This window comes from Lithobates pipiens, unplaced genomic scaffold, assembly GCF_037356315.1.
Source record: "Lithobates pipiens isolate NorthernLeopardFrog02 unplaced genomic scaffold, aLitPip1_a1.2 Scaffold_18, whole genome shotgun sequence".
In the NCBI taxonomy this organism is placed as follows: Eukaryota; Metazoa; Chordata; class Amphibia; order Anura; family Ranidae; genus Lithobates; species Lithobates pipiens.
In genome coordinates, this window is record NW_027507758.1 from 141,345,584 (window position 1) to 141,360,269 (window position 14,686).

General features: G+C 43.8%; 1 protein-coding gene across 2 annotated transcripts in view; it reads left to right on the forward strand.

The window, feature by feature from the left end:
- Nucleotides 1-14,686, forward strand: part of GALNT2 (polypeptide N-acetylgalactosaminyltransferase 2) — a 192,033-nt gene that overhangs the window by 131,115 nt on the left and 46,232 nt on the right. For both annotated transcript variants that reach the window (XM_077486200.1, XM_077486201.1), the window contains one exon: nucleotides 9,768-9,855. In XM_077486200.1, the coding sequence (XP_077342326.1) occupies nucleotides 9,768-9,855 (88 nt within the window). The remainder of the gene's footprint in view (nucleotides 1-9,767; nucleotides 9,856-14,686) is intronic.

Genomic DNA, 14,686 nt, shown 5'->3' on the forward strand with positions numbered 1-14,686 from the left:
GGGTCTTCCATTGGCACTCATTGCCCCTCCCCCTTGCTGCGTGCCCCCAGAGCATACCTAAGCTGGGGCTCCGGTAATAAATAATAATAAAAAAGAAATATATATATTTATTTATTTTTTTCCCACATATGTGCAGTACCAATAGTCCAATATTTAATGAGTGAGAAACATATTGACCACTTTAGGACTGATCCTCTTTTTGAGATTTAAAAGCAATTTTTTTTAGTTTTTTTGCTAGAAAATTACTTGGAACCCCCAAACATTATACATTTTTTTTCTAACACCCTAGAGAATAAAATGGCGGTCGTTGCAATACTTTCTGTTACACTGTATTTGCACAGCGGTCTTACAATCACACTTTTTTGAAAAAAATAAAATTTGGAATAAAAAAAAATAAGACAACGGTAAAGTTGGCCCAATTTTTTTTTCATGTGGCGAAAGAAAATGTTACGCTGAGTAAATTGATACCCAACATGTCACGCTTCAAAATTGCGCCTGCTCGAATGGCAACAAACTTTTACCCTTAAAAATCTCCATAGGCGATGTTTAAAAAAATTCTACAGGTTGCATGTTTTGAGTTAGAGATCTAGTGCTAGAATTATTGCTCTCGCGCTACCGATCGTGGTGATAACTCACACGTGGATTGAACACAGTTTTCATATGCGGGCGCTACTCACGTATGCGTTCACTTCTGCACGCAAGCTCGGCGGAATGAGATGCATTTACTTTTTTTTTTCTTATTTATTTTACCTTTTTTTTATTTTACACTGTTCTTTAAAAAAAGAAAAAAATCACTTTTATTCCTATTACAAGGAATGTGAACATCCTTGTGATAGAAAACAAGCATGACAGTACCTCTTAAATATGAGATCTAGGGTCAAAAAGACCTCTGATCTCATATTTACATGAAGATGCAATAAAAAACATAAAAAAAATAAAAATCCCTTTTAAGAGCTATGGGCGTAAGTGATGTTTTGATGTTGCTTTCGCCCTCCAATGGTATGGAGACGGGTGGGGGCCATCTTCCCCTCACTCATCTCCATTTCACAGAGGACAAAGTATCCAATTGCCTCCACCGCTGCCAAAGGCACCAGTAAGCGGCAGAGGGCACCGGAGCGGATTAAAAGTGATCTGGTGGCGAATCCGCTGCAGAGACCACTCTTATCGGAAAGCGAACCGCCGGAGAAGAGGATAACTGGGGATATGGCAGCTAGCTGCTGCCATAACGATATTCCTCTTCAAAATTAGGATGTACATCAGTGTGCAGCGGTCTGTAAGTGGTTAACCTTTCAATTTGATCGTCCGTTCAGAAGTTTTCCAAACTTTCCCTTTGTGTTTTTTTTTTTTGGGCTCAAAAACATTGCAACTGATTTTCAATTTGTGCCCATTGACTGAACGAAAAACGAATGCCCTCCTAGTGCATCCCCTCCCACAGGATGCATACAAAAAGAAAACCACCCTGACATGTAAAAGCAAAGGACAATTAAAAGGCAATATCAAACAGGCAAACATTATACACCATTAAAGGGGCAGGAGAAAACCTCATGTAGAGTAACAGCAATGGGAAAAAAACACCCAAGCCTCAACAGGGAGTGTTATGTACCTGAACCAAGTGTCAGGCTAAAGCAGTGTTTCTCAAATCCAGTCCTCAGGCCCCCATGTTTTCAGGATTTCCCTCAGATGAAACGGCTGTGGTAATTGCTAAGGCAGTGAAACTGATCAAATCACCTGTGAAAAATAATGGAAAACCTGAAAACATGACCCGTTGGGGGGGCCTGAGGACTGGATTTGAGAAACACTGGGCTAAAGGCTGCCTCATGTAAGAGTGGGTGTAGCTCTGGTACCCCTGGTTATCAAATCCCTGAAGCATTTCACTAGTATGACTAGAATCATTCCCCCTCGGATAAAAAAAATCACATCTGAGACGTATATCCCCCAGATCTTGGACCAAACAGAGCCTGCAGCAACACTTCAGTTTCAAAAATGCAGATCGGTTCTCCTTGTAAGTTTATTCAGTATTAAGACTCGTCTATCGCCCATCTAACATCGCTTCCTTCCCTCTCCTTTCTCTCCTTCCTTATCCTCCACATGCCCCTTCTCCTCCTGCTCTGCCACCCTTCTTTCTGCCCTGATATTACCCCTAACCTAAATTCTGCACAAAGCCATACTTGTTTTCTTACAATATTTACAAGTCGCCCAAGATATTGTTTGTACATTTGCTTCTATGTACAGCCGGGGAGCTTTCCTCCTCATTTTGGAATGTTGTATACTTTTTTTTTTCCCCCTCAATAAAAATCTATTGAAAGAAAAAAAAAAGTAGGTGTAGCAGAGGCTTTTCAAAAAGTTAGTGAGGGGACCTCTGCTTTCTTCCAATGCAGTAAAATCTCTTTAAGAGCATAAAATAGGGTCACAGTAAGTAGGGTTCTCTGCGCCCTAAGTGGTGCCAGCCCTTCCGCCAACCCAAGGAGACACATGGAGATGGTTTTGGATGTTTGAAGAGCAGTACATTTTTCAGGGGCTGGATTACCCCTTGCCAGAAGTCTGCTGAATTCAAGCCACGGTTGGATCATGCTGCAAATTCTGCCTATAGTTATTTAAAGCTAGGAATTACCGTATTTTATTTGTGTACAACATGCATTTTTGACCCTGAAAATAGGGGACAAATCATGTGTGCGTGTTATACGCCGATACCTGGCTGCCTTGGAGGGGAGGGAGGGGTCAAGCACCACCGGATTACACAGAGTCGGGATCTCCTGTGTACTCGTGGTCGCATTGTCACACATAGTTCCGCCTCTTGGCCAAGCTCCTAGCATCAATGTCATATGTCCTGTCATTGGACCGGTGTTATGTTTATCATGGGAGCTGAGTCAGGAGTTGGGAGTGTGAGTGACTGCAATTGCCAAGTACACAGGAGATCCCAGCTCTATGTAATCTGACACTGGTGAGGCTGCATTGATGGGCGAAGGCGAGGCTGCCGATGGGCACTGATCAGGCTGCAATGGTGAGGCTGCAGATAGGCACTGATCAGGCTGCAATGATGGGTAACGGCGAGGCTACAGATGGGCACTGATCAGGCTGCAATGATGGGTAATGGCAAGGCTACAGATGGGCGCCGATCAGACTGCAATGGTGAGGCTGCAGATGGGCGCCGATCAGGCTGTAATGGTGAGGCTGCAGATGGGCGCCGATCAGGCTGCAATGGTGAGGCTGCAGATGGGCACCGATCAGGCTGCAATGGTGAGGCTTCAGATGGGCACTGATCAGGCTGCAATGGTGAGGCTGCATTGATGGGCACTGGTGAGGCTGCATTGATGGGCACTGACCCTTGCTTTACTTCAAAGTCCTTTATTTAAAATTTCATTTTTTCTCCTGAAACTCTCCTCTTAAAATTTAAGATGTGTGTTAAATGCCGATAAATATAGTAAATAAAGAGGATTGTGGTCTAAACTGCTGTGTAGATCATCGCTACCTGTACAAAACCCCCCTACATGGGGCGGTCTACTCCAGGACACAATGAAACAAGGCTGATCTGATCTTGGCAGGTTAAGGGAACCATACATGAGAAAGTATCAGGGGAAGATAATTTTAAAGTGACCTGTAAACTAGAGAAATGTCTTAGTATCTACAACTTTCAAAATGTGACTCACCGAACAATCCAATTAAAGGATTGCATTATCTACATACAAGGAGATTTTCTGTGTCCATGAGTTAACACCATGATCCCCACTTCCTGGAAACATCAGTTTTTCAGTTGTAAGGGTAAGTACGATTGTCTCTGCGCAACTTTATCATGGAACAGATGCCCATATTGAGGTCCCGTTCACACTAGTGCAAATTTATTTTTCTTCCCTGCGTATGCCGTTGCATTGCAGTGCACAACAATGTAAATCATGTTATTCTCCAAATAGTGCCTGTTCACATTTATTTTTTTTTTAAAGGTGCAACTGCTTTTTTGGTGCAGCACAGTGTATTTTTGACCCCATAGACTTCAATGAGAGAGCATGAAATGCACATGCATTTCTGCTTTATTTTTTGCAGGGTCTCATGCATAGAAAAAAAAAAAAATGCATGTAAAACACAAAAACATGTACAGTATCTTGAAAAAGTATTCACACCCCTTTAAAGTTTTTGACATTTTGTCATGTTACAACCAGAAACGTAACTGTATTTTATTGGTATTTTATGTGACAGACCAACACAAAGTAGCACATAATTGTGAAGTGGTAGAAAAATTATAAATGGTTTTCAAAATATTTTTACAAAGAAATATGTGAAAAATGTGGCGTGCATTTGAACTTAGCTCCCCTGAGTCAGTCCTTTGTAAAGCCACCTTTCGCTGCAATTACAGCTGCAAGTCTTTTAGGGTATGTCTCTATCAGCTTTACACATTTAGAGTGACATTTTTGACCATTCTTCTTTAAAAAATAGTTCAAGTTCTGTCAGATTGGATGGAGAGCATCTGTTAACAACAATTTTCAAGTTTTGCCACAGATTACCAATTGGATTTAGGTCTGTACTTTGACTGGGTCATTCTAACACGTGAATATGTTTTTGATCCAAACGGCTCGATTGTAGCTCTGGCTGTATGTTTAGAGTCATTGTCCTGCTGGAAGGTGAACCTCCACCCCAGTCTCAAGTCTTTTGCAGACTCAAACAGGTTTTCTTCTAAGATTGCCCTATCTTTGGCTCCATCCATCCTCCCATCAACTCTGACCAGTTTCCCTGTCCCTGCTGAAGAAAAGCATTCCCACAACATGATTCTGCCACCACCATGTTTCACAGTGGGGATGAAGTGTTCAGGGTGATGTGCAGTTTTTGTTTTCCACCACACATAGTGTTTTTGGTTTTGGGCCCAAAAAATAACATTTTGGTCTCCTGTGACTAGAACACCTTCTTCCTCATGTTTGCTGTGTCCTCCACATAGCTTCTTGCAAACTGCAAACGGGACTTCTAATGGCTTTTGCCACTATTCCATAAAGACCAGAATTGTATAGTGCATGACTAATAGTTGTCCTGTTTACAGATTCTCCCACCTGAGCCATGGATCTCTGCAGCTCTCCAGAGGTACCATGGGCCTCTTAGCTGCTTCTTTGATTAATGCTCTCCTAGCCCGGCCTGCCATTTAGGTGGACGGCCATGTCTTGGTATGTTTGCTGTGCCATACCCTTTCTATTTTGCTACATTTTGCTACAGTGTAAATTAGTGAGTGTATAGCTTGTATAACAGTGTAAGTTTGCTATCCCCTCAAAATAACAATGCACAGCCATTAATGTCTGAACCGCTGGCAAAAAAAAGTGCGTACACCCCCTAAGTGAAGATGTCCAAATTGGGCCAATTAGCCATTTTCTTTTTCGGTGTCATGTGACTCGTTAGTGTTGCAAGGTCTCAGGTGTGAATGGGGAGCAGGTGTTCTAAGTTAGGTTTTATCGCTCTCACTCTCTCATACTGGTCACTGGAAGTTCAATATGGCACCTCATGGCAAAGAATTCGCTGAGGATCTGAAAAAAATAATTGTTGATGTACATAAAGATGGCCTAGGCTATAAGAAGATCCTGAAACTGAGCTGCAGCACAGTAGCCAAGACCATACCTCAGTTTAACAGGACAGGTTCCACCCAGAACAGACCTCGCCATAGTTAATCAAAGAAGTTGATTGCGTGTGCTCAGCATCATATTTGGGAAATAGACATATGAGTGCTGCCAGCATTGATGCAGAGGTTGAAGCGGTGGGGGGTGTCAGCCTGTCAGTGCTCAGACCATACACTGCACACTGCATCAAATTGGTTTGCATGGCTGTCATCCCAGAAGGAAGCCTCTTCTAAAGATGATGCACAATAAAGCCTGCAAACAACCATGTCCTGTGGTCTGATGAGACCAAGATATACTTATTTGGTTCAGATGGTGTAAAGTGTGTTTCGCAGTAAGCAGGTGAGGAGTACAGACTAGTACGTCTTTCCTACTGTCAAGCATGGTGGTGGGAGTGTCATGGTCTGGGGCTACATGAGTGCTGCCAGCACTGGGGAGCTATAGTTTGAGGGAACTAATGAATGCCAACATGTGACATACTGAAGCCGACCATGATCCCCTCCCTTCGGAGACTGGGTCACAGGGCAGTATTCCAACATAAAGGCTCCAAACACACCTCCAAGACGACCACTGCCTTGCTAAAGAAGCTGTAGGTAAAGGTGAAGACCAAGCATGTCTCCATACCTTTAACCCTTCTGAGCATCTGTGGGGCATCCTCAAACAGAAGGTGGAGGAGCAAAAGGTCTCTAACAATCCACCAGCTCAGTGATGTCTTCATGGATGAGTGGAAGAGGACTCCGGTGGCAACCTGTGAAGCTCTGGTGAACTCCATGCCCATAAGGGTTAAGGCAGTGCTGGAAAATGGTGGCTACACAAAATAGTGACACTTTGGACCCAATTTGGACATTTTTCCTTTAAGGATGTACTCACTTTTGTTGCCAGCGGTTTAGACATTAATGGCTGTATGTTGTTATTTTGAGGGGGCAGCAATTTGACACTGTTATACAAGCTGTACACTCACTACTTTACATTGTAGCCAAGCGTAATTTCTTCAGTGTTATAATTAAATATTTACAAAAATGTGAGGGGTGTACTCACTTTTGTGAGATACTGTATATGTTTGTGTATTACCTTAAAACTATTCCGGGTTTTGAATATTTCAGGTAACTATATCAAATGTTCCTGAACACTTCTGGGTTCATGTAGATTTTTATCAGCAGACATGTAGTAGAAGATCTTGTAACAGACCGCAATAAAAAGCCAACACATCTCTGCCCTCATGCCTTAATCATGGCTGAGAGCCGAAACAAATTGGATTTTTATTTAACCACCAATACAGGGCACTTTTACCCCCTTCCTGCCCAGTCCAATTTTCAGCTTTCAACACTGTCACATTTTGAATGACAATTGCATGGTCATTCAACACTGTACCCAAACACATTTTTTATATATTTTTTTCCCCCCACAAATAGTTTTTTGTTCTTTTTTGGTGGTATTTGATTACCACTGAGGTTTTTATTTTTTGCTCTACAAATAAAAAAGCCTGAAAATTTGTTTTGGCTACAAAACTTTATAAAGAAGTACGTTTTCTCCTTCACTGATGGGCACTGATGAGGCGGCACTGATTGGCACTGATGAGGCGGCACTGATTGGCACTGATGAGGCAGCACTGATCAGGAGACACTGTCACAGGCAATCACTGGTGGGCAAAGAGTGCCATCCTAAAGGCCACTGTTTGCCATCCCTGGTGGTCTCTAGTGGGGATCCCTGGTGGTCTCCAGTGGGCATCCTTGATTGGTCTGCAATGATGATCATTGCACTGATTATCAGCGCAATCCCCCCCCGGTCAGGAGAGCAGCCAATAGACTCTCCTCTACTTCTGTCAGTGCAAGTGGAGGGAAAGCCGATAAATGGCCTTTCCCGTTTACCATGTGATCAGCTGTGTTCGGCAAGCTGATCACAGTGTAAAGAGCCTACGTCAGAGGCTCTTTACCTCAATCGGAGATGCGGTGTGTCATACTGACATGCCACACCACCGATTGCCATGCTGCATGCTGCATGCTTCCTTGGCTTATCCTAAAGGACCTCATATGATGTCCAATCAGGATAATGCTGCTACTTTCCTGCCGTCATTTTTCTATATGGTGGCGGGAAGTGGTTATTAAAGGACTAGGCATTTTAGCTGGTTTCCACTGGCTCTAGCCTTTACTTTTTTGCTCATTTGAAGATTGGCAGTTTGCAGAGACCTTTGAGGCTGGGAGCCATGGCTTAGATGCGGTGGATGGTTCACAGGAGGTGGTAGCTCTATACAGCTGTTCCAATGTTTTGAGCTTTCCCCCAGTTATCTTCTGTAATGTAATGTAATGTTTATCGTCCATTCAGAAAAGCAGCCTAGGGTGACAGTGCTGCTCCTTCATAGATGCAGTACATGAATCAGTGTTGTCACCCTAGATAGGACACGAAGTGTGTTCTTGGCAGGTTCTCCAAGAGAAAAAAAAAAGCCTGAAAACAAAATAAATTTAGCCACAACTAAGGACTGGTAATCCGTAACATACATTATAATATGTTTGCTTTTTTGGATTTAGATTAGCTTTTCCTTTTTGTTTTCTTCCACTCATCACCTTGTACATGTAAGGCCCGTTAATAATCATGTTTTGCTAAACTGTTTTTAGCAGTCTTTAGAACATTGTATGTATTGTATTACCTTTACTACCCTTAGTTATATCAGTTACTCTTTACAGTGGCACACAAGATCATATCTCCAATATAAATAAATAAATTGTAAGCTGGCAACAGACACGAAGTAACACTGCTACTTTTCATGCATGCTGAGACACAGTACCCTACTTTATCTCCCGTTACCAAGTAAGGGAGTTCGTGAGGTCACTATAAAACCTTTGTGACTGTAGAAAACAGTCATGAATGGAGTTTAAGAATATAACAGCAACTGGACCACCTTGCCAAGACTCTCATGCTTTCCCACTTTACAAACACTTTACACACTAGGTTAAGCTGTATAATTAATTATTTCTGAATTTGCTAGACATGTACAATTGGTTCCAGAGTTGCAATGGCATCCAGATTCTTAATGCATACGCAGGGATGATGGAAGCCTGTACCGTATGAGGCTGTCATTGCTGACTTCTGCTACATGGCTATCATGGTAATCTAATATAAATTCTAATATAAATTATTTCTAAGTCAGACTCAGAACAAGCATATTCAGGAATTCTTATTTTACTTGTTGTTTGCTTGCTCTGGGTCAGAGACTCCAGAGGCAGCTGGGCAATTAACAGTTTCAGATGTAGGCCAGAAATGTCAGCCTACATAGTTATTTCAGAACGAGTTTCAGTCTATACATTCATAGCAGATAAAGGTCTTGATCATTCATCATCATTGAATCATGACATTGCTTTGAACTGTGTTGCCATTGTATATCCATGAAAATTTGTGTTAAATATTGTTTTACATTTGCTTAAAAATTTAAAAGAAGCACAGGATTACAAAAGAACAAACTAACTCTCTTCTATGTGGATGCAGACTATGTCCGATGCTGCAGTTGGCCCCTGCTGACTCTAAAGCCTAGTATACTTGGGCCGAATGTCAGGCGGCATTGGTCAGCTCAATAGAAAACGGCCGACATTCGGCCCATGTGTACTGCAGCCAGTCCGACAGAAGCAGGCCGTTCGGCTGACGCCTGCCGATGGCAGACATTTTTTGGTCATGTCCCAATCAGTGTGCTCAGCCAGTGGCTGGGAGCGCTGACACAAGTGTTCTGGCGGTTGCACAGAGAGGTTGAGCCAGCTGCCTGTCAAGCATCTGGGTGGATCCTGATAATATGGTTGGGATCCCTCCAGAGCAGCCCACTGTCGGCTGAATCTGGAACACAAAAGTGCAGAACGAAGTGCATGCCTGTGACCCACATGAGAAGTGACCAAAAAAGCTTTGCCCATACTTCTCCTTTAAAGTGGTAATGAAATCAAGAAAAAAAAATGTAGTCCTTAGATGGCTTCATTTGTTTTCTCTTTTTTTTTTTTTCTCCAGGCTTTTTTCCTTTGTTTCACACAGTTATCCTATCAGTAACATACTTCACGTCCTAGGGTGAATGTGCTCCCTTACTGTACTATACCTGTCGAGAAACAGCTTCTACAAAAAACTAAAAAATAGCATTTGTTGAAAGAACCTATAAACGCTATACTCTTAATTTTTGTTTTAATTTTATTTTTTATTTATTTTTTCTAGGATTTGATTGGAACCTGGTTTTCAAGTGGGACTATATGACACCAGAACAAAGAAGAACAAGACAAGGAAATCCAGTAGCCCCTATTAAGTAAGCATTTTTTGTCTCATCTCTAAATTCATTTTTGAAGCACTATAGAAATGAAATGTCTCTCATATACATATACTCACACTGGGGGAAACTTACAAAGTGTTGCATACACACTATGTATGTAAAAAATATTTGCAATTTCCTAAATGATTTTCTTTTGGCATTGTTAAAGGCTCAATTCATGATACTTTACACATGTAAAGTTTACACATTGATTTTAGCCAGTGGGGAAACCCCAAAAGGCATCTGAAGTATCAAGCCGGTGCCACCAGACTTTTGCAGGCCTGGCAATTCTAGATTAGTTAGTTAGATAGATCCGTATTAACCAAACTGTAAAAGTGTTGTATGGAAGGTGCCACTGCGTTTTTCCAATTCAGCAAAAATAATTTATGAGCATAAAATAAAAGCAAACAAATCAAAATACGAGCATATGTCCGAGATGCAATGTCATTCAAGATGCCCAGCAATCCAACTTCTGGGATATAGGGGACTGGCAAATGAAGGGTGGTGTCAAAAAAAGAGAACAGATCCTGCCAATATGTAGACAGGATTGTGCAAGCCCAAAACCTATGCAGAAGATCCGTGCCTCCAAGGTTAAAACGAGGACAGGCAGCCACAGATCCAAATCACACATGCGCCAACCTAGCAGGAGTATAGTGAAGATGGTAGATAAACTTAATTTGAATAAATCTGTCAGCAGTATGAATAAACTCCTGATGGCAAATCTCCGTAGCCTCTCCCATCCCTCCTCAGATAGCCCAGGGACCAACACCAACCATTTATGGTGAGCAAGCTGGAAGGGGTTGGCCCCCGGCATTAATCCTTCTGTATCATTAAAAATGCATGGCGGTTGTAAACTTCTGTCATTTCCGATACAAAAACCACAGTGTAGAAGTAGCACAAAGAAACTTGGCAAGACTTGAAATCTTGCCCTCTCACTAAAAAATATTATATTACCAAAGATTCAGTCACAATTACAAGAAATACAACCAAAATGTAAGGCAAAGTCGCACACTATATTCCTGCCTTAAATGCATGTTCACTATTAGTCAGAAATTGTGGAAAATTACCTTATCCACTGCTGATCATGTAACTGAAATCCACAAAGTAAGATGTTGTAAATACTAATGTGTAATTAAAAAAAACCTTTTGTGAAGCGGGCAGCATTGTATCCATGGCTGTATCTTCCCCGCTGGTTAGCCCTCAGGGGAGATTCCCCCCACATCAGATCAGACTTTATGGATGGAAGACATGGTACTAATGTAGGAATTTTTTTCTATCAAGCCACACAAGAGGCATACCAAGAGATTTATCTGTAGCGTGAGGCCCTGGTTGGTAGGCATTTGGTTGGTGTTTTCTGTGATATTAAAGTGATTCTAAAGGCTGAAGTTTTTTTTACCTTCATGCTGCAGTCAATCAAACTCTGTAACAAGGGAGCGTGGGGTGGGGCTGTGCCCTGCAGTCTGTCTGTCTGACGCAAGTAGTGGGGCTCAGGAGCGAGCCCACACAAGTGCCCCCATAGAAAGCAGCTTCCTATGGGGGCACTGGATGAAGAGGAGCAGCCAAGAGCATTGAGAGGGGACCTGGTAATAAAGAGGATCTGGGCTGCTGTTTGCAAAACCATTGCACAGAGCAGGTAAGTATAACATGTTTGTTATTTTTGTAAAAAAAATAAAAATAAAAAAAATAATTACCTGCTCAGAGACATGACCAAGGTAAGGGAGGCTGAAACGCGACCACCACTGAACAAAAGACACATGTTGAAATGTCAAGACTGAGCCAAAAAATATCTCAAGACAGATTTTTCAAAGGTTTTATGGACTGATGAGATGAGTGTCTCTTGACGGACCAGATGGATGGGCCTGTGGCTGCATCAGTAAAGGGCACAGAGCTCCATTTCAACTCAGACGCTAGCAAGGTGGAGTTGGGGTACTGGTATGGGCTGGTATTATTAAAGATGAGCTAGTTAAACCTTTTTGGGCTGAAGGTGGATGCAAAATCAATTCCCAAACATACTGCCAATTTTTAGAAGACGCTTTCATTCAGCAGTGTTACAGGAAAGTCTGCCTCTTTTAAGAAGACCATAATATTTATGCAGGACAATACTCCATTGCATGCATCAAAGTACTCCACTGCATGGCTAGTCAGTAAAGGCCTTAAAGCGTTTGTTAACCAAAAATATAAAATGGATCCTGCTTCCTTAACCACTTGCCGACCGCCGCACGCCGATGTACGTCGGCAGAATGGCACGGGCAGGCATAAGCACATACATGTACGTCCTTTGCCTCCCGCGGGTCGGGGGCCCGATCGGGCCCCCGCCCGGTGCCTGCGGCGGTCGGTTTTCGTTCGGGAGCGATCCCGGACGAGGGGACGGCCATTCATTCATGGCCACCCCCTCGCGATCGCTCCCGACGAATGGAAATCCCCGGTGACATCACTTCCTCTCCTGTAATGTAAACACAGGAGAGGAAGTGATGTATTCTCTCCTCCGTGTCGGTATTTTTCGTTCCGACACGGAGGAGAGCGGATCAGTGAGTTGCACCAACACATCCCACACACAGTAGAACATGCCAGGCACACTCACACCCCCCCTTTACCCCCCGATCACCCCCCCAATTACCCCTGCCCCCCAGTCACAGTGACACCAATGTCATTTTTTTTTTTTTTTTTTTTTTTTTTGCATTGGTGTCATTTGTGACTGTAATAACTGTTAGGGCAGTTAGGGTTAGCCCCCTTTAGTTCTAATGTACCCCCCTAACCCCCCCAATAAAGGTTTAACCCCGTGATCACCCCCCGTCGCCAGTGTCACTAAGGCTGGGTTCACATTGCAGCGGTTTATGAGAACGAATGTGATTCGCACCGCACTGCAGTGCAAATCACATCCGATCTCTGTGCGATTCGAGTTCAGCCATTCGCCGCACCCGCCACACCCGCCGCACCCGCCGCAAATTCGCACGGGACCCTTTTTTTGGCCCGCAGCAGAATCGGATCGCATGGGTGTTCACACCATGCGATCCGAGTTTGCAGATCGCACTGCGATATGCGAACTGATCTGGGGGTGTCAGTAACATTTCACTGACACTCCCAGCAGTTCGCATAGGGCAGTGTGAACTGCCGCCGGGAGGCATGCGATGCGGGAACCCGCCGCGGATTCGCGGCGTTTCCGCATCGCTCCAGTGTGAACCCAGCCTAATAAGCGATCATTTTTCTGATCGCCGTATTAGTGTCACAGGTGACGCTAGTTAGGCAGGTAGGTATTTAGGTTCGCCGCAGCTTTTTATAGCGCTAGGGACCCCCATATACTACCGCATAAAGCCCCCTGATTGCCCCCTAGTTAACCCTTTCACCAGTGATCACCATATAACTGTTACAGGTGACGCTGGTTGGTTAGTTATTTTTTTATAGTTTCAGGGCACCCGCCATTTATTACCTAATAAAGGTTTAACCCCCTGATCACCCGGCAGGTGTCATTTGTGACTAATAACTGTTAGGGCAGTTAGGGTTAGCCCCCTTTAGTTCTAAGGTACCCCCCTAACCCCCCCAATAAAGGTTTAACCCCGTGATCACCCCCCGTCGCCAGTGTCACTAAGGCTGGGTTCACATTGCAGCGGTTTATGAGAACGGATGTGATTCGCACCGCACTGCAGTGCAAATCACATCCGATCTCTGTGCGATTCGAGTTCAGCTATACAGATAGTATGGCTGAATTCGTGTCGCACCCGCCGCAAACTCGCACGGGACCCTTTTTTTGGTCCGCAGCAGAATCGGATCGCATGGGTGTTCACACCATGCGATCCAAGTTTGCAGATCGCACTGCGATATGCGAACTGATCTGGGGGTGTCATTAACATTTCACTGACACTCCCAGCAGTTCGCATAGGGCAGTGTGAACTGCCGCCGGGAGGCATGCGATGCGGGAACCCGCCGCGCATTCGTGGCGTTCCCGCATCGCTCCAGTGTGAACCCAGCCTAATAAGCGATCGTTTTTCTGATCGCTGTATTAGTGTCACAGGTGACGCTAGTTAGGCAGGTAGGTATTTAGGTTCGCCGCAGCTTTTTATAGCGCCAGGGACCCCCATATACTACCGCATAAAGCCCCCTGATTGCCCCCTAGTTAACCCTTTCACCAGTGATCACCATATAACTGTTACAGGTGACGCTGGTTGGTTAGTTATTTTTTTATAGTTTCAGGGCACCCGCCATTTATTACCTAGTCTCACTAGTGTACCCCTAAATTTAGGGGTGTCTACTTTCTAAAATGGGGTCATTTGGGGGGGGGGGGGGGTTGTGCCATCTTGGCATTTTATGGCCTTCAAAACTGTAACGCCCTTAGAAAGCCTGAAGGCGGTGCTTGGTTTTTGGGGCCCCGTACGCGGCTAGGCTCCCAAAAAGTCCCACATATGTGGTATCCCCGTACTCAGGAGAAGCAGCAGAATTTATTTTGGGGTGTCATTTCACATATGCCCATGGCATGCGTGAGCAATATATCATTTAGTGACAACTTTGTGAAAAAAAAAAAAAGTTTGTAATTTTCCCGCAACTTGTGGCAAAATATAAAATATTCCATGGACTCAACATGCCTCTCAGCAAATAGCTTGGGGTGTCTACTTTCTAAAATGGGGTCATTTGTGGGGGTTTTGTGCCATCTTGGCATTTTATGGCCTTCAAAACTGTAATAGGTAGTGAGAAGTGAACTCAAAAAATTACGCCCTTAGAAAGCCTGAAGGCGGTGCTTGGTTTTCGGGGCCCCGTACGCGGCTAGGCTCCCAAAAAGTCCCACATATGTGGTATCCCCGTACTCAGGAGAAGCAGCAGAATTTATTTTGGGGTG